This window comes from Pseudophryne corroboree, chromosome 6 (genome assembly GCF_028390025.1).
Source record: "Pseudophryne corroboree isolate aPseCor3 chromosome 6, aPseCor3.hap2, whole genome shotgun sequence".
NCBI lineage: Eukaryota > Metazoa > Chordata > Amphibia > Anura > Myobatrachidae > Pseudophryne > Pseudophryne corroboree.
The window spans coordinates 842,623,000-842,645,024 of NC_086449.1; the positions used below are offsets into that span (position 1 = coordinate 842,623,000).

A 22,025-nucleotide genomic window follows, 5' to 3' on the forward strand; every position below is an offset into this window, starting at 1 on the left:
ATCATCGACACTGGAGTCAGTATCCGTGTCTGTGTCTGCCATTTGAGGTAACGGGCGTTTTAAAGCCCCTGATGGCGTTTGAGACCCCTGGACAGGCACAAGCTGAGTAGCCGGCTGTCTCATGTCGTCAACTGTCTGTCGTAAAGAGCTGACACTGTCACGCAATTCCTTCCATAAGCTCATCCACTCAGGTGTCGACTCCCTAGGGGGTGACAACTGTATAATAGGCAATTGCTCCGCCTCCATCTCATTTTCCTCCTCAAACATGTCGACACAATCGTACCGACACACCGCACACACACAGGGAATGCTCTGATAGAGGACAGGACCCCACTAGCCCTTTGGGGAGACAGAGGGAGAGTATGCCAGCACACACCAGAGCGCTATATATAAACAGGAATACCACTATAAAATGTGCTTTTCCCTTTATAGCTGCTGTTAGTATCAAAACTGCGCCAATTTAGTGCCCCCCTCTCTTTTTTACCCTTTTCTGTAGTGCAGGACTGCAGGGGAGAGTCAGGGAGACGTCCTTCCAGCGGAGCTGTGATGGAAAATGGCGCCCGTGTGCTGAGGAGATAGGCTCCGCCCCCTTCTCGGCGGCCTTTTCTCCCGCTTTTTAGGCGAGTTCTGGCAGGGGTTAAAATACATCCATATAGCCCTGGGGGTTATATGTGGTGTATTTATGCCAGCCAAGGTGTTTTACATTGCTGCTCAGGGCGCCCCCCCCTAGCGCCCTGCACCCTCAGTGACCGGAGTGTGAAGTGTGCCTGAGTAACAATGGCGCACAGCTGCAGTGCTGTGCGCTACCTTGTTGAAGACTGATGTCTTCTGCCGCCGATTTTTCCGGACCTCTTCTTGCTTCTGGCTCTGTAAGGGGGCCGGCGGCGCGGCTCTGGGACCGAGCTCCGAGGCTGGGCCTGTGTTCGGTCCCTCTGGAGCTAATGGTGTCCAGTAGCCTAAGAAGCCCAATCCACTCTGCACTTCAGGTGAGTTCGCTTCTTCTCCCCTTAGTCCCTCGATGCAGTGAGCCTGTTGCCAGCAGGTCTCACTGAAAATAAAAAACCTAAACTTAAACTTTCACCAAGAAGCTCAGGAGAGCCCCTAGTGTGCACCCTTCTCGGCCGGGCACAAAAATCTAACTGAGGCTTGGAGGAGGGTCATAGGGGGAGGAGCCAGTGCACACCAGGTAGTCCTAAAGCTTTTACTTTTGTGCCCAGTCTCCTGCGGAGCCGCTATTCCCCATGGTCCTTACGGAGTTCCCAGCATCCACTAGGACGTCAGAGAAAGTCACATTAGCATTTAAAACATTCCACATGTCCAACCAATCAGGTGTCAGCGTTGCCGATGGAGACACCACAATCATCTGCTCCACCTCCTCCTCAGATGAGCCTTCCGCTTCAGACATGCCGACACATGCGCACCGACACCCCCACACACACAGGCATATATTTATATGGAGACAGTTCCCCAATAAGGCCCTTTGGAGAGACAGAGAGTATGCCAGCACACACCCAGAGCCAACTGACCCTGGAAACAAGATTCCCAGATAAACAGCGCTTTTATATAAATATATGTATATCTATACACTCACTGCGCCTTACAACTCCCCCCCCCCCCCCCCCCCTCTTTTTTGCCCTGTATCACCGTGTTCAGCAGTGGAGAGTCCGGGGAGCCAGCTTCTCTGCAGTGTGCTGTGGAGAAAATGGCGCTGGTTAGTGCTGTGGGATCAAGCTCCGCCCCCTCAGCGGCGGGCTTCGGTCCCACTCAATTTTTCAATACTGGCGGGGGATTTTAATATATATTGCCTCCGCAGCCTATATATGCCCTTTAGCCAGTCCTAGAGGTTTATTATTGCTGCCCAGGGCGCCCCCCCCTGCGCCCTGCACCCATCAGTGCCTGCAGTGTGTTGTGTGTGGGAGCAATGGCGCGCAGCGTTACCTCAGAGAAGATCTGAAGTCTTCTGCCGCCTTTGAAGTCTTCTTTCTTCGTATACTCACCCGGCTTCTTTCTTCCGGCTCTGTGAGGACGACGGCGGTGCGGCTCCGGGACGAACGGTGAGGGGAGACCTGTGTACAGACTCCCTCTGGAGCTAATGGTGTCCAGTAGCCTAAGAAGCAGAGCCTATCACTTAAGTAGGTCTGCTTCTCTCTCCTCAGTCCCACGATGCAGGGAGCCTTTTGCCACTGTGCTCCCTGAAAATAAAAAACCTAACAAAAGTCTTTTTCAGAGAAACTCAGTAGAGCTCCCTGTAGTGCACCCAGTCTCCTCTGGGCACAGTATCAAACTGAGGTCTGGAGGAGGGGCATAGAGGGAGGAGCCAGTGCACACCCATACTAAAAGTTCTTTATAGTGCCCATGTCTCCTGCGGAGCCCGTCTATACCCCATGGTCCTTACGTAGTCCCCAGCATCCTCTAGGACGTAAGAGGGAAAAAAAATCTCAAAAAAACTTTCACGTTGTGATTATGCGGTATTGTGTGTAGAATTTTGAGGGAAAAATGAATTTATTCCATTTTGGAATAAGGCTGCAACATAACAAAATGTGGAGAAAGTGAAGCGCTGTGAATACTTTCTGGATGCACTGTACTTACACCACATATCTCAGGAAGAGGCTACTTACCGGCTTCTGGTTTGTTCAGGTCGTAAATGCGCAGCAGCTTATCCTGTCCTCCAGTTAAGAGATTATTACTGTCCTGTAAATGAAGATATGGAATGTATCAGTTTATACCAGATGAAGCTTTGCGTCGTTACTCCCATTTCACTGTACGTGGCAATCACACGTCATGCAGGTTACAAAGAGCCTTTATTTCCTAAGAACCCAGAGGACTAGACATTAGTGTGTCTGCCAGTGTAATGTGAGCCGTGTCCGTGACAAAGTGGACCTGGATTACATGTGAACATTTATGCATTTCACCGGACCTAAAAGTATAGTTAAAGGTAAAATGTCTGGTATGGTTCAGATTTGTTCTTGTCGCTTACTGTGTATTTCTCCCTATTTCTGGTTATATTCATACAGAACACAAATGTCCTCAGGATTCATACCACCAGTATTTTCAGTTGCTTCATTCTAGAAAGTCAGCCTTTCACAAATGAACGTGACGGACTGTAATGCTTGGTATGAAGGTTGGAGAAGCACCATGGACACAATGGCTCAGGATGCTGATGTACTGCGTTTTACATGTACAAGCTGCGGCCAGTGATTATGACGCGGCTGGGCATTTCAGAGGTGGCGTCTCACTGGGTCTTCCTCTTCAAGTAATGGATGCTCTGATCCAGCAGCCAGGCGGTCACACAGGTGATAGAACGCCTGAATGTCCACCTCCTGCTCATCGCCAGGCACGGATCCGGTCTACATAAGAGTGTCCTATTACTCTGTATTGTACCCTGTAGCTACAGGCTCTGGAGAACAACCAGTAACCGCATCCGCCACTACTCGCACAGCTGCTACTACTGACAGTGATGGGGAATCATCCCCTCTCTACACAACTCACATATCATATAATGACACAAGGCCAGCAGCTGTCAGGCCTGTACGCCAGGGTAACCCTGCACGCTGTATGGATCTTTCCATCTATCGTATTACGCTCTAAGTGTTACATTCCTTTATTTTTACCTGTTCTGCTATCATTGAATAAAAGGATTTCTCAGACGTCCTTGCAGTGCTGGCTGCAGCTGACCGTCTTCTGACCTTATTGTTTCTGTGGGAAGTAACAGATGCCCCTAGGTGGCGCACATTCTATGTTTGGTAGAGGACACTATGTACTAGTGAGGTCAAGAGAGATTTCTGTAGGAGATAAGGACTTAAATACACCTGTCCACCGTAGTGTCCTCTATGCACGAAAGGGTAAATGAATGTGGGACAATCTGAGGGGTATGTAGAGGGATTTTGCAGCAAGTGAATAGTATTTTGGGGTGTCAAGGTCTTTTTAATATTAAGGATAACGTGTGGCCCTTTGAACGGGGGCGCACATGTGGCCACTGAGGCAAGTCAGACCGCCCATCACAGATTTACCCGATCGCAGGTTACCCAAGGTATGCGACAGATTAGGAAGTAACGAAGGACTTCCTTAGGGTCAGGCCTTTAACCCCTTCATGGCCGAGCCTATTCTGGCACTTTGAGCTGGTCACATTCCAACATCAGTAGTCACAAAGTTCACTAAGGGGGAGATGTATAGAAGCTTGGAGAGAGAAAGTGGAGAAAGTAGCTGCCCTGTTACAGGCTGGTTTCCACTTCATCTCCCCCTAAACGTCCAGCAATAAAGAAAGAAATGATCTTACCTGGGTAAAGTCCACACTTTTCACTATGTGTTTGTGAGTCAGAGTCATCATCTCGTCACCGGTCACAGCGTCCCAAACCTTCCTACAATGACACAGCCACAATGACATGGAGACCCGGAAATAAAGGCTGTTCCCAAATACCCAAACGCAGTCCTCAAGGCACCATGACAGGCCAGGTTTTATGGATATCCATGGCCGAGCACGATGTGTAAATCAAATTGACTGAGGGGCTAATTAAGACACCTGAGTCCAAGCATGGATATCTGTAAAGCATGCACCATCAGGGTGCCCGGAGGACCGACTTCCAGCACCTCTGCCCTAGAGGGTCACACATGGAGGCTGTGCGCCGGCTCCATCAGCCGTTACTTCATTTTCTAGCTGCAGCTTTCAGTATACTTCGAAAGTACGCGCTAGGCGCTGTCAAGGGCAGGCACGCGCTAGGCGCTGTCAAGGGCGGGCACGCGCTAGGCGCTGTCAAGGGCGGGCACGCGCTAGGCGCTGTCAAGGGCGGGCACGCGCTAGGCGCTGTCAAGGGCGGGCACGCGCTAGGCGCTGTCAAGGGCGGGCACGCGCTAGGCGCTGTCAAGGGCGGGCACGCGCTAGGCGCTGTCAAGGGCGGGCACGCGCTAGGCGCTGTCAAGGGCGGGCACGCGCTAGGCGCTGTCAAGGGCGGGCACGCGCTAGGCGCTGTCAAGGGCGGGCACACGCTAGGCGCTGTAAAGGCAAAGTGAGATATTTCAAGCCTTTATTGGTTATAATTTTGATGATTGTGGCTTACAGTTTAAGAAAGCCCAAATCCAAAATCTCAGAAAATTAGAATATTGTGAAAAGGTTCAAAATTGTAGCTCTATGTCACACCCTAATCAGCTAATTAATCCATACCACCTGCAAAGGGTTCCCTGAGTCTTTAAGTGGCCTCTCAGTCTGGTTCAGTACAAGTCACAATCATGGGGAAGACTGCTGACCTGACAGTTGTGCAGAAAACCATCATTGACACCGTCCACAAGGAGGGGAAGCCTCAAAAGGAAATTGTAAAAGGAGTTGGATGTTCTCAAAGTGCTGTATCAAAGCACATTAATAGAGAGTTATGTGGAAGGGAAAATAAGAATTTACTTACCGATAATTCTATTTCTCATAGTCCGTAGTGGATGCTGGGAACTCCGTAAGGACCATGGGGAGTAGCGGCTCCGCAGGAGACTGGGCACAAAAGTAAAGCTTTAGGACTATCTGGTGTGCACTGGCTCCTCCCCCTATGACCCTCCTCCAAGCCTCAGTTAGGATACTGTGCCCGGACGAGCGTACACAATAAGGAAGGATTTATGAATCCCGGGTAAGACTCATACCAGCCACACCGATCACACTGTACAACTTGTGATCTGAATCCAGTTAACAGCATGATAACAGAGGAGCCTCTGGAAAGATGGCTCACAACCACAATAACCCGATTTTTGTAACAATAACTATGTACAAGTATTGCAGACAATCCGCACTTGGGATGGGCGCCCAGCATCCACTACGGACTATGAGAAATAGAATTATCGGTAAGTAAATTCTTATTTTCTCTGACGTCCTAGTGGATGCTGGGAACTCCGTAAGGACCATGGGGATTATACCAAAGCTCCCAAACGGGCGGGAGAGTGCGGATGACTCTGCAGCACCGAATGAGAGAACTCCAGGTCCTCCTCAGCCAGGGTATCAAATTTCTAGAATTTAGCAAACGTATTTGCTCCTGACCAAGTAGCTGCTCGGCAAAGTTGTAAAGCCGAGACCCCTCGGGCAGCCGCCCAAGATGAGCCCCTTTCCGTGTGGAATGGGCTTTTACAGATTTTGGCTGTGGCAGGCCTGCCACAGAATGTGCAAGCTGAATTGTGCTACAAATCCAACGAGCAATAGTCTGCTTAGAAGCAGGAGCACCCAGCTTGTTGGGTGCATACAGGATAAACAGCGAGTCAGATTTTCTGACTCCAGCCGTCCTGGAAACATATATTTTCAGGGCCCTGACTACGTCCAGCAACTTGGAGTCCTCCAAGTCCCTAGTAGCCGCAGGTACCACAATAGGCTGGTTCACGTGAAACGCTGAAAACACCTTAGGGAGAAATTGAGGATGAGTCCTCAATTCCGCCCTGTCTGGAAGATCAGATAAGGGCCTTTACAGGATAAAGCCCCCAATTCTGACACGCGCCTGGCCGAGGCCAGGGCCAACAACATGACCACTTTCCATGTGAGATATTTTAACTCCACAGACTCAAGTGGTTCAAACCAATGTGACTTTAGGAACCCCAAAACTACATTGAGATCCCAAGGTGCCACTGGAGGCACAAAAGGAGGCTGTATATGCAGTACCCCTTTTACAAAACGTCTGAACTTCAGGAACTGAAGTTAGTTCTTTCTGGAAGAAAATTGACAGGGCCGAAATTTGAACCTTAATGGACCCCAATTTTAGGCACATAGACACTCCTGTTTACAGGAAATGCAGGAATCGACCTAGTTGAAAATTCCTCCATCGGGGCCTTACTGGCCTCGCACCCCGCAACATATTTTCGCCAAATGCGGTGATAATGCTTTGCGGTTACATCCTTCCTGGCTTGATCAGGGTAGGGATGACTTCATCCGGAATGCCTTTTTCCTTCAGGATCCGGCGTTCAACCGCCCTGCCGTTAAACGCAGCCGCGGTAAGTCTCGGAATAGACAGGGTCCTTGCTGGAGCAGGTCTCTTCTTAGAGGTAGAGGCCACGGGTCCTCCGTGAGCATCTCTTGAAGTTCCGGGTACCAAGTCCTTCTTGGCCAATCCGGAGCCACGAGTATAGTTCTTACTCCCCTCCGTCTTATAATTCTCAGTACTTTTGGTATGAGAGGAAGAGGAGGGAACACATACACTGACTGGTACACCCACGGTGTTACCAGAGCGTCCACAGCTATTGCCTGAGGGTCCCTTGACCTGGCGCAATACCTGTCCAATTTTTTGTTTAGGCGGAACGCCATCATGTCCACCTTTGGTTTTTCCCAATGGTTTACAATCATGTGGAAGACTTCTGGGTGAAGTCCCCACTCTCCCGGGTGGAGGCCGTGCCTGCTGAGGAAGTCTGCTTCCCAGTTGTCCACTCCCGGAATGAATACTGCTGACAGTGCTATCCCATGATTTTCCGCCCAGCGAAGAATCCTTGCAGCTTCTGCCATTGACTGCTTCTTGTGCCACCCTGTCTGTTTACATGGGTGACTGCCGTGATGTTGTCCGACTGGATCAACACTGGCTGACCTTGAAGCAGAGGTCTTGCTAAGCTGAGAGCATTGTAAATGGCCCTTAGCTCCAGGATATTTATGTGAAATGATGTCTCCAGGCTTGACCATAAGCCCTGGAAATTTTTTTTCCCTGTGTGACTGCTCCCCAGCCTCGCAGGCTGGCATCCGTGGTCACCAGGAACCAGTCCTGAATGCCGACTCTGCGGCCCTCTAGAAGATGAGCACTCTGCAACCACCACAGGAGGGACACCCTTGTCCTTGGTGACCGGGTTATCCGCTGATGCATCTTAAGATGCGACCCGGACCATTTGTCCAGCAGGTCCCACTGGAAAGTTCTTGCGTGGAATCTGCCGAATGGCTTTGCTTCGTAGGAAGCTACCATTTTTCCCAGAACCCTTGTGCATTGATGCACTGAGACTTGGCTCGGTTTTAGGAGGTTCCTGACTAGCTCGGATAACTACCTGGCTCTCTCCTCCGGGAGAAACACCTTTTTCTGAACTGTGTCCAGAATCATCCCTAGGAACAGAAGACGAGTCGTCAGAACCAGCTGCGATTTTGGAATATTGAGAATCCAATCGTGCTGTCGCAACACTACCTGAGATAGTGCTACACCGACCTCCAACTGTTCCCAGGATCTTACCCTTATCAGGAGATCGTCCAAGTAAGGGATGACTAAAACTCCCTTCCTTCGAAGGAGTATCATCATTTCGCCCATTACCTTGGTAAAGACCCGGGGTGCCGTGGACCATCCAAACGGCAGCGTCTGAAACTGATAGTGACAGTTCTGTACCACAAACCTGAGGTACCCTTGGTGAGAAGGGTAAATTTGGACATGAAGGTAAGCATCCTTGATGTCCAGAGACACCATGTAGTCCCCTTCTCTTGAATTTGAACCTCTGTATGTAAGTGTTCAAAGATTTTAGATTTAAAATCGGTCTCACCGAGCCGTCCGGCTTCGGTACCACAACAGTGTGGAGTAATACCCCTTTCCCTGTTGCAGGAGGGGTACCTTAATTATCACCTGCTGGGAATACAGCTTGTGAATGGCTTCCAACACTGCCTCCCTGTCTGCTTGTAAAGCCCCAGCGTCATGCTGAGGGCTTGGCAGAGGCGGGAGAGGGCTTCTGTTCCTGGGAACTGGCTGATTTCTGCAGCCGTTTCCCTCTCCCTCTGTCACGGGGCAGAAATGAGGAACCTTTTGCCCACGTGCCCTTATGGGAACGAAAGGACTGCGCCTGATAATACGGCGTCTTCTTATGTTGAGAGGCGAGCTGGGGTAAAAACGTGGATTTCCCAGCTGTTGCCGTGGCCACCAGGTCTGAAAGACCGACCCCAAATAACTCCTCCCCTTAATAAGGCAATACTTCCATATGCCATTTGGAATCCACATCACCTGACCACTGTTGTGTCCATAACCCTCTACTGGTAGAAATGGACAGCGCACTTACTCTTGATGCCAGTCGGCAAATATCCCGCTGTGCATCACCCATATATAGAAATGCATCTTTTAAATGCTCTACAGGCAATAATATACTGTCCCTATCTAGGGTATCAATATTTTCAGTCAGGGAATCCGACCACGCCAACCCAGCACTGCACATCCAGGCTGAGGCGATTGCTGGTCGCAGTATAACACCAGTATGTGTGTAAATACCTTTTAGGATACCCTCCTGCTTTCTATCAGCAGGATCCTTAAGGGCGGCCATCTCAGGAGAGGGTAGAGCCCTTGTTTTGACAAGCGTGTGAGCGCTTTATCCCCCCTAGGGGGTGTTTCCCAACGCACCCTAACCTCTGGCGGGAAAGGATATATGCCAATAACTTTTTAGAAATTATCATTTTTTTTTTTATTTTTTTTTATCGGGGGAAACCCACGCTTCATCACACACCTCATTTAATTTCTCAGATTCAGGAAAACTACAGGTAGTTTTTCCTCACTGAACATAATACCCCTTTTTGGTGGTACTCGTATTATCAGAAATGTGTAAAACATTTTCCATTGCCTCAATCATGTAACGTGTGGCCCTACTGGAAGTCATATTTGTCTCTTCACCGTCGACACTGGAGTCAGTATCCGTGTCGGCGTCTGTATTTGCTATCTGAGGTAACGGGCGCTTTAGAGCCCCTGACGGCCTATGAGACGTTTGGACAGGCACAAGCTGAGTAGCCGGCTGTCTCATGTCAATCACTGTCTTTTGTAAAGAGCTGACACTGTCATGTAATTCCTTCCAGCAGTTCATCCACTCAGGTGTCGACCCCCTAGGGGGTGACATCCCTATTACAGGCAATTTGCTCCGCCTCCACATCATTTTCCTCCTCATACATGTCGACACAAACATACCGACACACAGCACACACACAGGGAATGCTCTGATAGAGGACAGGACCCCACTAGCCCTGTGGGGAGACAGAGGGAGAGTTTGCCAGCACACACCAGAGCGCTATATATATATATATATATATATACAGGGATAACCTTATATAAGTGTTTTTCCCCTTATAGCTGCTGTATTGTTTATACTGCGCCTAATTAGTGCCCCCCTCTCTTTTTTAACCCTTTCTGTAGTGTAGTGACTGCAGGGGAGAGCCAGGGAGCTTCCCTCCAACGGAGCTGTGAGGGAAAATGGCGCCAGTGTGCTGAGGAGATAGGCTCCGCCCCTTTCTCGGCGGCCTTTTCTCCCATTTTTCAGTGTAATCTGGCAGGGGTTAAAATTCATCCATATAGCCCTGGGGGCTATATGTGATGTATTTTCGCCAGCCAAGGTGTTTTTATTGCTGCTCAGGGCACCCCCCCCTAGCGCCCTGCACCCTCAGTGACCGAAGTGTGAAGTGTGCTGAGGAGCAATGGCGCACAGCTGCAGTGCTGTGTGCTACCTTGGTGAAGACAGGATGTCTTCTGCCGCCGATTTTCCGGACCTCTTCTTGCTTCTGGCTCTGTAAGGGGGCCGGCGGCGCGGCTCTGGGACCGGACTCCATGGCTGGGCCTGTGTTCGATCCCTCTGGAGCTAATGGTGTCCAGTAGCCTAAGAAGCCCAATCCACTCTGCACGCAGGTGAGTTCGCTTCTTCTCCCCTTAGTCCCTCGATGCAGTGAGCCTGTTGCCAGCAGGTCTCACTGAAAATAAAAAACCTAAAACTAAACTTTTCACTAAGCAGCTCAGGAGAGCCCCTAGTGTGCACCCTTCTCGTTCGGGCACAAAAATCTAACTGAGGCTTGGAGGAGGGTCATAGGGGGAGAAGCCAGTGCACATCAGGTAGTCCTAAAGCTTTACTTTTGTGCCCAGTCTCCTGCGGAGCCGCTACTCCCCATGGTCCTTACGGAGTTCCCAGCATCCACTAGGACGTCAGAGAAAAGTGTGGAAGAAAAGGTGCACAAGCAGCAGGGATGACCGCAGCCTGGAGAGGATTGTCAGGAAAAGACCATTCAAAAGTGTAGGGGATCTTCACAAAGAGTGGACTGAGGCTGAGTTAGTGCATCAAAAGCCACCACACAAACACAGATCCTGGACATGGACTTCAAATGTCGTATTCCTATTGTCAAGCTGCTCCTGAACAACAAACATCGTCAGAAGAGTTATCTGGGTTAACCAAGGTTCCACAGTATGGAGGGATAATGGAGAGGCACACAATCCAAGATGCTTGAAGTCCAGTGTGAAAATTGAACAGTCTGTGTTGATTTGGGAGCCATGTCATCTGCTGGTGTTGGTCCACTGTGCTTTATTAAGTCCAGAGTCAACACAGCCGTCTACCAGGATATTTTACAGCACTTCATGCTTCCTTCAGCAGACAAGCTTTATGGAGACGCAGACTTAAATTTTCCAGCAGGACCTGGCACCTGCCCACACTGCCAAAAGTACCAATGACTGGGGATTACTGTGCTGGATTGGCCTGCTAACTCGCCTGCCCTGAACCCCATAGAGAATCTATGGGACATTGCCAAGAGAAAAATGAGACATGCAGGGGTGTATCTAGGGGTCCGAGCACCCCTGCACCCCTGGCAAAGTAAGGGACTCCCCCCCCCCCCATATTTAAAATATGGAAGTCACGTGTGCCAAAAAAGGGGCATGGCCACACAATAGTAACCCCACTTTATATTACATCACACAGTAGTGTCCCTTACTCACATTACTACACACAGTATAGTCCGTTAATCACGTCACGCTACACAGTAGTACCCCTTATATATAATTACACCACTGAGTGGACCTTGGGACCGGCCAAGCAGGGACCAACCCGGCATCCAGGCGTGAATGCCCGGCCATGACCACAGAAGGCAGCAGCGGCAACCACTGTTCTTGTCTCCGGGGTCCGGAACCACTCCACATTCCGCACTACAATCAAGTAACGCTGCAAAACTACAGCTCCCAGGAGCAATGGCTGCTGGGAGCTGTAGTTTTGCAGCGTTACTTGATTGTAGTGCGGAATGTGGAGTGGTTCCGGACCCCGGAGACAAGAACAGTGGTTGCCGCTGCTGCCTTCTTTGGTCATTGCCAGGCATCCCTGTGGGTGGGGGACATAGTGAATCTACCCCCTGGCCGTGGGTGGCACCGTCGGGCAGCGCCCCTCCACAGGTGGCACCCCTGGCGAGTGCCATCCTGGCCAATAGGTAGATACACCCCTGGAGACATGAGACGGAACAATGCAGAAGAGCTGAAGGCCGCTATTGAAGCATCCTGGTCTTCCATAACACCTCAGCAGTGCCACCGGCTGATAGAATCCATGCCACGCCGCATTGAGGCAGTAATTCATGCACAAGGGGCCCAAACCAAGTACTGAGTACATATGCATGATTATACTCTTCAGAGGGCGACATTTCTGTATTTATAATCCCTTTTCTATTGATTTTATGTAATATTCTAATTTTCTGAGATTTTGGATGTGGGGTTTTCTTAAACTGTAAGTCACAATAATCAAAATTATAACAAATAAAGGCTTGAAATATCTCACTTTACATGTAATGAGTCTATATAACATCAGTTTCACATTTTACGTTGAATTAGTGAAATAAATTAACTTTTGCACAATATTCTCCTTTTCAAAGTTTCACATGTATGTATGTATGTATGTATGTATGTATGTATGTATGTATGTATGTATGTATGTATGTATGTATGTAACGAGCGGTGAGGTAAATGTTTCAGGAGTCAGTGGCTAGTACCAGAACTACACACAATATATGAGCCTAGGGGTTCATGTGGGCATTATACACAGGTGCAGCAGCGGTATACACATGTGGGCATTATACACAGGTGCAGCGGTATATACATGTGGGCATTATACACAGGTGCAGCGGTATATACATGTGGACATTATACACAGGTGCAGCGGTATATACATGTGGGTATTATACACAGGTGCAGCGGTATATACATGTGGGCATTATACACAGGTGCAGCGATATACATGTGGGCATTATAGACAGGTGCAGCGGTATACACATGTGGGCATTATAGACAGGTGCAGCGGTATACACATGTGGGCATTATACACAGGTGCAGCGGTATACACATGTGGGCATTATACACAGGTGCAGCGGTATACACATGTGGGCATTATACACAGGTGCAGCGGTATACACATGTGAGCATTATACACAGGTGCAGCGGTATACACATGTGGGCATTATACACAGGTGCAGCGATATACACGTGGGCATTATACACAGGTGCAGCGGTATACACATGTGGGCATTATACACAGGTGCAGCGGTATACACATGTGAGCATTATACACAGGTGCAGCGGTATACACATGTGGGCATTATACACAGGTGCAGCGATATACACGTGGGCATTATACACAGGTGCAGCGGTATATACATGTGGGCATTATACACAGGTGCAGCGGTATATACATGTGGGCATTATACACAGGTGCAGCGGTATATACATGTGGGCATTATACGCAGGTGCAGCGGTATATACATGCAGGCATTATACACAGGTGCAGCGGTATATACATGCAGGCATTATACACAGGTGCAGCGGTATATACATGCAGGTATTATACACAGGAGCAGTGCTATATACTTTTTGAAATGTGGTAAGTTTTGAGCAGAGATGTGCGGAAGAGATAAGTGGGACACTGCCTCACCTGTCAAGACTTGATTCCGGAGTTTTGATTGGAAAAATGATTAGTAATAAGATATTTATAATAGTCTTTGTATTATTCATATACTTTATATAGTCAAAACTCTGGCAAATAGGTTTATATGACAGGAAAGGCTCTGCCTCACCCCACCGCACTAAAAATACATTCATAGTACTGTGCAGGAGTTTTAGGCAGAGGTGGAAAAGTAGGAATGCTTTCAGAAATAGAAGTGTTAATAGTTTATTTTTAACAATTAACAAAATGCAAAGTGAAAAAGAAAGTAAGAGTTATGGTACATTTACCATTGTTAACTTGCATTCTGCAGAGTACATAGGTTCCACAGGGAAAACATTGGGGTGTAGAGACGGATCTGGATGTGCTAAAGCAGTAGTTCAAGGAAGAAGACGCGCATGAGAATCCGGCGTCCAAAGGAAGCATCCTGAGAGGCGAAGGTATCAAAGGCATAGAACCTGAGAAACGTGTGGACAGAAACGCACAATTGTTCAGCGGACGCCCCACAGCGTGCCACCTACGTCCAACAGACCGAGTAGAATAAACATTAATCATAGCTGGAAATGGAAGACCAGATAGAGAAGAGGCTTGTGTAACCACCATTCTAATCCATCCGGCCAGCGTCTGCTTATTAGCAGGCCAGCCACGCTTGTGAAATCCGAAGAGGATAAAAGAGGGCATCAGACCGTCTAATGGAGGCAGTACAGTCCACATAGACACGTACAGCCCTAACCACATCCACTGGAGGGACATAGGGAGGCTGAATACGGATAACACCCTGACAGGACGTGTGTACATCAGGGATGGAGGCAATCCCAAACACACAAGGCAGAAATGTGTACCCTGAGAGAGGCAAGACGAAGGCCTAGGTCTAAACCTCTTTGGAGAAAAGCCAGAATCCTGGAAGTTCTGAATTTAGAGGCACACCATGTGAAATAAGCATGCCCCACACTGTAATATATCCGGGCAAAAGCCAGTTTCCGAGCCTTCCGCATAATCTGAATAACACCCTCAGAAAAACCTTTTGTTCGCGAGAGTGCAGCTTCAAGGGCCACGCCATCAACGCCAGTCTGGCCAGGTCTGGATGTAGACATGGGCCCTGAAAAAGAAGGAAGTAGAAAAGGACGCTCGGCTGATAAGCCCCGTAGATCTGAGAACCAGTGACATCTGGACCATGCTGGAGCGACCAGAATGAGATTTCCTCCTAGTTGAACTTCCAAAGTACTCTGGGCAGAAGTGACACCGGAGGGAATATGTAAGGTAAGTGAAAGTTCCATGGGACTGCCAGTGCGTTCATGAATGCTGCCTGAGGGTCCCAGGTTTGCGATACAAAGACCTGAAACTTTTGTTTACGTCTTGACGCCATCAGATCCACGTCCAGTAGACCCCATTTGTCTAACAGGAGTTGAAAGACCTCAGAATGAAGAGCCCTCTGGCGTGAACATCCTGAAAACTGATGAAGTCTGCTTTCCAGTTGAGAACGCCCGGAATGAATACTGCCGATATGTTTGATAGATGGCGTTCCGTCCCAACTGAGAATTTTGGACACTTCCAACAATGCCATGCGGCTTTGAGTGCCGCCCTGATGGTTGATATAGGCCACCGTGGTGGCATTGTCCGATTGTACTTGAACAGGACTGTTCTGTAGGAGGACCAGCCAGATACATGCATTGAACACTGCTCTCAACTCCAGTATATTGATGGGAAGCAGAAATGATTCTCTGGTCAACGGCACTAAAAACGAGTGTTGCCGTCACCGCTCCCCAGCCACGAAGACTGGCGTCTGTTGTCAGCAGGAGCCATTTGGGGATCCAGAAGGGACGACCCAAGCTCAATCGCTGGTCCTGCAGTCACCAGGTCAGCGACAAGCGAACCTCCGGTGTCAAGGAGATCATTTGAGATCTGATCCAATGAGGTAGGCCATTCCATTTGGAGAGGATCAATCGTTGTAGAGGGCGGGAATAAAATTGAGCATACTCCAAGGACGACACCATCAGACCGAGTATTTGCATCGCCGAGTGTACGGACACCCTTGAGCGATGTAGGAAGTGACGTATTTTGTCCTGAATTTTCAGGGCTCTGTCTGGAGATAGAGACAGTCTTTCACTGTGAGTATCCAGAAGCACCCCGCTCTGAGATGGAACCAGGGAGGACTTTTTCCAATTTATCAGCCAACCGTGGGACTGCTACTGTCAGTTGGAGATGACAGAGGAGAACTTCCTGTGAATTTGCCAAAATCAGTAGACCATCTAGGTATGGCAGAATTCTTATCCTCTGGCGACGAAGGCGGGCCGTCATAACGGCTATGACCTTGGTAAAGATGTGAGGAGAAATAGCCAGTCCAAACGGCAGAGCTTGGAATTGGTAATGTAGGTTGCCAATAGCAAACCACAGGAACTGCTAATGCGACTTGGCAATAGGAATATGCAACCTGTATAACTAGGGATACCATGTAGTCTCCAGGTTCCATAGCCAGAACTATTGAGCGCAAAGTTTCCATGCGAAAATGGGATTTTGGTACTTACCAGATCAATACTTTTCTTTGAATCCATAGGGGGCACTGGAGTACTCTTGGGATATGGACGGTGCGACAGCAGGGATAGGCACATTTAAATATTTAAATGTGTAACCCTCCACCCTCTCCATACTCCCATAATGCACCAGTGTTTTTACTGTGCCGAACAGGAGACAAAAAAAGAGATGAAAGGTGGAGAATTACATCTAATATTAGAACAAAGAACTAGAAAGTTGAAATGACAACAGATAACAATCACCTGAACATTCGACGGGCAGGTGATAATGTTTTTTCACAAGATAAACTGAACCTACCATGAGACAGGTGAAACTGCTCTGGGTGGGCGTCCAGGGACTCCCGTGTATTCAAAGAAAAGGATTTAATCTTGCAAGTACCAAAATCCCATTTTCTTTTTCATCAACTAGGGGGTCACTGGAATACTCTTGGGATGTACCAAAGTTTCCCCCTTGGGCGGGAGAGCTGTGTAGCACCTGTAACAGTAGACGACCAAAGCTAGACACTTATGCCGCAAAAATAGGATTTTGGTACTTACCAGGTAAATCCTTTTCTTTGAATCCATAGGGGGCACTGGAGTACTCTTGGGATATGGACGGGCGTAGCCGAACAAAGGCACTGAATATTCAAATTTAGGACTCTCCCCCCCTCCATATCCCCAAGTACCTCAGTGTACTGTGCCAGTGTTTTTTTACTGAGCGAACAGGATATAGAGAGGATTGACAATGGAGAATTCCTATAACATAACAGACAACCACAAAGTTGATCCTTAACCTTATTGTCAACTAAACAGTTGACACCTTAACCGATAGAACTTTATAATTTGAACCAATCGGTGAAAATGTGTTACCATAAGCTCCTTTGAGCTTAACACCACCCAAGTAAAATTTGTTTACTAAGCTCCCTTGAGCTTAAAACAACCCAGGTAAAACTGCTCTGGGTGGGCGTCCAGTGCCCCCTATGGATTCAAAGAAAAGGATTTACCTGGTAAGTACCAAAATCCTATTTTCTTTTTCATCCACTAGGGGTCACTGGAGTACTCTTGGGACGTACCAAAGCTTCCCTCGTGGGCGGGAGAGCTGTTTGATACTTGTAACAGTAGGCAGCCAAAGCTGAATGCTGATGGCGCCACCATTCATAACGTGTAAACGTGCACAAACGTGGTGCACTGAAGGCTATGTAGCCGCGTCATAGACGCTCCACGACCCGCTGGGTCTGACATTCCCACAGAACCTGTGGGATGAACTATTACTGACGTAGGCGATTGTAACTTAGCCTTAAAGTAAGCCTGACTTGTAGTCATTATTATCCAACTGGATAATGTCTGCTGAGAAACTGGCTAACCCCAGTTTGCAGTATTATATAGAACAAACAACGTATTTATATCACGTAATGTAGACGTTCGGTACATATATAAACGCGTAATGCGTGTACCACATTCAGAATTCTAGAATGTGCTGTCCCCACAGGAACCACTATTGGTATATTGATGTGAAGAATACGAAAGCGGATTTCGTCCGAAGATCTGCTTTGTCATGAGAAAACTTAAATACGGTGGCTTGGAATACAAGGCACCCAAATATGAAAACAAAACCCTTGCCTAAGCACCCTTGCCGACGACAAGGCTAGAAGAAAAATGTTTTCCAAAGTAAGAAACTTAATTCTCATTTGTTGTAAAGGTTCAAAAAATATGAAACTTAATTCCCCTTTGTTGAAAGGGTTCCAAAATATGAAAACTGTAATAAATCTGAACCCAACCTCAAATCGCCTGGCGCTGTAGGTGGGATAAATAGAGTCTGAACTTTGGTGACACCTTGTAGAAAGATGTTTACAGACGCAAATAGAGGCAAACGTCTTTGAAAATACGTTTACCACACAGATACCTGCACTGTTAGTGCAGATGAACGCAGTTTTCCATCCCATCCCGTTTAACCGAATACGGGTACTTGAAGTATGATGTTGGAAACTTCCGAGGTTTACAACCTATGTAAGCACACGAAATTTTTTAATAATGAGCTGCCTTAAGCGGCTTACTATTTCGTTACATGGTTGGTATAACCGATACTGTAATGCTCTATTTTCTAAGAGGGCGGTTTGAACCCTCACCCCGTCAACCGCAGCTGCGGTACACAGATAATAGGTATACAGATAATAGGTATATAGGTAACTATGGATAAAAGAACGTTCCCTGATGTAACAGGTTGGACGTATTATGAGAGGGCTAAGATCGTGTGCAAGTATTCCTTGAAAATTCGAGAAGCAAACTTCTCCGAAACCCATGAGCTACCACCAGTATGACTGTGACGAACTGTCTTCTGATCCGTTTTGGCAACGGAGAGAGAAGCGGAAAATGGTGGAGCCAGATACACGATGCTGAATGACCCCATGAATGTGAGAGATTTCACCGCCACTGCCCTTGTGAACTGTTTTGTACACCTACTGAGCTTTTGTAATTGTGGCGAGATGCCATCATGTATACTTGAGGACAACCCCCTTCTGTGGACTCACATATGAAACACCTCTGGATTTAATGTCCAGTTTTCAAGATCCAAATCCTGACGGGTGAGATCATCTGTCTAACAGATGTCCACTCACTGATTGATCTCTTGACATTTTCACCTAATGGCGTTCTGAGCCATTGAAGATTTGAGTGACCTGCTGCATTGCCATGCGGCTTCTTGGTTCTCACTGGTTGTTGTGTATACAACTGCCGTTGCTTCGTTTGACTGCTTAAGGCCAGCGTGATCTAGGCATGAAAAAACAAAATTACATGAAACTCACGGTTGTTTCTCTCCACGGAAATCTTTAGTAAAAAGCGAAAGATGTATTCGTTCTGAAGAGAAACCAGAGTCTATGCCTGGTCAGACTGAAAGCGAATCATTTATTGCATTGTAAAATGCACAGAGTTCTAGGACATTTATCGACAGCAATCTGTCGTGTTTTAGAACCTTTGAGTTGATTTTAACTACAAATCCTGACTCTCTGTGACTGTCGTCCAGAGTATAAGCACCCTTGTCCCTCTGTGGAAAACGCGAGTGAATGGTGGCGAACTAAATTGAAAACACATCTTTATTCTTAATAGATGAATACACCAATGTACCGCTAGAGTGCGTGTACTTTTGTTCTTGCTGGTGTAGTAGGTAAAAGTCTTTGACTTACCATATTTATAATCTTACCTAGGAATTGACATCGTTTAGACAGACTTAGATGCGATTGTTTTCGAACTTGATCTGCTACCGCAGTATACTTTAGTAGCGCAAGTTAGAAGAACTTTGTTGATACATAGTTCTTATGTGAGATGAGCTATGATCCCAACATCACTTTGGTAAATACCGGAAGCGATAAGCAACGGTAGAAATGAAATGGGTAATGGTTGTGGCGATTTGCAAACGCTAGAACCTGTGATGAAGAAACCGGACTGGGTAAATACGCATTGTGAATTTCAAATGCAATTATGCAATTTTGTGGCTGCAAAAAGCAAATACTAACTACAGAAAATCCATTTTCTAACTGTAGTAAATGACTTGCTGATTGATACTGCAACGGAGCTGTTTGGTTTTGCTCAAACAGAGGGGAATAAGTAACTCTGACTCTGTTGGCGTACTATTGGCTGGTTTATAAACCAGCAAAGACTAAATGACATATTGCCAAACCGTTCGACAGAATCAGTTTTGTACTTTAAGCTGTAAATAGCTGAGACATATATGAGTTGAAGTCATGAAATCTCGCAAAAGTAACATGTAAAGACGCGCTTCCACAATTATAAAAGAGGTCATCAAACCACTGGCTTGCTGACTGTGACGTCCCTTCGTTACAAAGCGTGACTGTTTGTTATAAAGGGTTAAAATGCCGTTACAAGTATATTATTTTAGGAGCAAACAAGCTCTGGCCCTGTCGCGCTTAACTAGCGACAATGAAAATAACCGGCGTTAGCAGAAGCTTAACAGATATACTCTGCAGCTTCTTTTAACAGTGATCGTCATGGTTTCATACATAGATTCTAGTGACCCAACTGTATCTTGGGTTTTTGTAATGTTTGACAGAAACGCATCTTCCAATGGTGGATCGCGTCCTTTTGGAAACGATTATGTATGGTTGTCCAAAACCCCGCACTATTCGGTATGAGATTTGACATAGAATCGTGCATTAAATTATAAGACCAGTGACATAAACCCTTTGGTATCCAAAGGGAAATTGGCCCTTTGTAAAGACTGTCTTTTGTTAGAGCTGGCAGAGTCATTTCGAGACTCCGATTACCGCTCTTTTAATTTGAAATGCCAATGTTAACATAGGTTTCTTAAAAAAATAATTAAATATTTTTAGTCTGCACTAGAGCCTTATTCGCTATGTAGACAGACATCATAATCGGCAACAGACAGACACTTGCACGACTTAATGAAGTTATTATATGGCATATATATACATATATATATATAAATATGTTATTGCTGAACAGCATATTTATCTCTACGGAAATCTTTAGGAAACTAAAGTGTTCTTTATGTGAAAAGTAGTTCACATGGCATATGAAACCCGAACCAAATTCCTACTAACACCCCAGCGCCTTCTGGTGGCTTAAAGATGTAGGGCAGGAATGTTCTAGCATTATCCTGAACTAAAAATTCCCACTAACACCCCTGCGCCTCCTTGTGGAGTAGAGGTGTATGGCCGGAATGTTCTGGAATTATAACCGGAAACACAGCAATGATTAAAATGGCCGCCATGCCATGTTTTCACATAAAATCACCGTACAGGTTATTTGCTGCAGTTTTAATATATAGGCTTAATAGCCTATTATACAGATTATACAATGATAACACAGGTGTAGGATACAGTAAAAATACATGAATTTAGTTATGTAAAAATAAAAATTAAAAAATAAAAATCCAAGTGTGGTTATACCACAAGCCTATGTTCGTGCTGTGAGCACCGAAAAAAACACTGGCACAGTACACTGAGGTACTTGGGGATATGGAGGGGGGGAGAGTCCTAAATTTGAATATTCAGTGCCTTTGTTCGGCTACGCCCGTCCATATCCCAAGAGTACTCCAGTGACCCCTAGTGGATGATAAAGAAAGTAACAAACTTGTAAAAGCGCACAAACGTGTGCACCTGTAAGTGCACGGCAAAGCTGCATCGTGGTGGCCCATGACGTTTCCACAGAACGCGCGGAATGAGCTGAATAGATGCAGGCGGCTGTAGACTAGCATAACAATTAGCGTGACAAATAGTCAGCTTAAACCACCTAGGGAAGGTCTGTTTAGAATCTGGTCAACGTACCTTGACTGCATCCTAGAGAACAAAGAATAGGTTTAACTTACTGTCGCTGTTCGAGCCACATAAAGAAGATAAGCGCGATCCACATGCAAAGTAGCTGGAGTTCCTTAATCTTCTGACAAACAGGAACCACAATTGGTTGGTCTATGTGAAAAGTGGACACTACCTTTGGTAGAAAAAATGAAATGTGTTTGAAGTTCCGCTCTATTATCATGAAACACCAAATAAGGTGTTCTGCAGGACAAAGCACTCAATTTTGAAACACGTCTTGAAGAAACTAAAGGCCAGAAGAATGTTTTCCAAGTTAGAAACTTAACATTCACATGTTGTAAAGGCTCAAAAATTGAAGACTGAAAATAAATCTAAGACTAGATTTAAGTCCCATGGAGCGGTTTGTGGTATAAACAGAGGTTGAACTCTAAGGACACCTTCCAGAAATCTGTACTGCTGGCAAAACGGCCAACCGCCGCTGTGTTGCCTTATAGGTAATTGTCTGCACTTCGTCTAATATTAGGGCAATAGATGTTGTCTGAATCAAAATATAATTCATTATAAATAGGCGATGTTACCATAGTGGACAGTATAGTGGGTATATATAGTAAGG

The 22,025-nt window shown here is 46.9% G+C and overlaps 1 protein-coding gene and 1 non-coding gene across 2 annotated transcripts in view; both read right to left on the bottom strand.

The window, feature by feature from the left end:
• The window catches only part of STRAP (serine/threonine kinase receptor associated protein), a 93,254-nt gene that overhangs the window by 38,439 nt on the left and 32,790 nt on the right, over window positions 1-22,025 (bottom strand). Inside the window, exons 3-4 of the mRNA XM_063929430.1 lie at window positions 4,277-4,358; window positions 2,619-2,691 (exon numbers count right to left, since the gene is read on the bottom strand). Of these exons, the coding sequence (XP_063785500.1) occupies window positions 2,619-2,691; window positions 4,277-4,358 (155 nt within the window). The remainder of the gene's footprint in view (window positions 1-2,618; window positions 2,692-4,276; window positions 4,359-22,025) is intronic.
• Window positions 18,878-18,997, bottom strand: LOC134938705 (U5 spliceosomal RNA). The gene has a single exon (XR_010181210.1). It is a non-coding gene; the product is annotated as a U5 spliceosomal RNA (small nuclear RNA).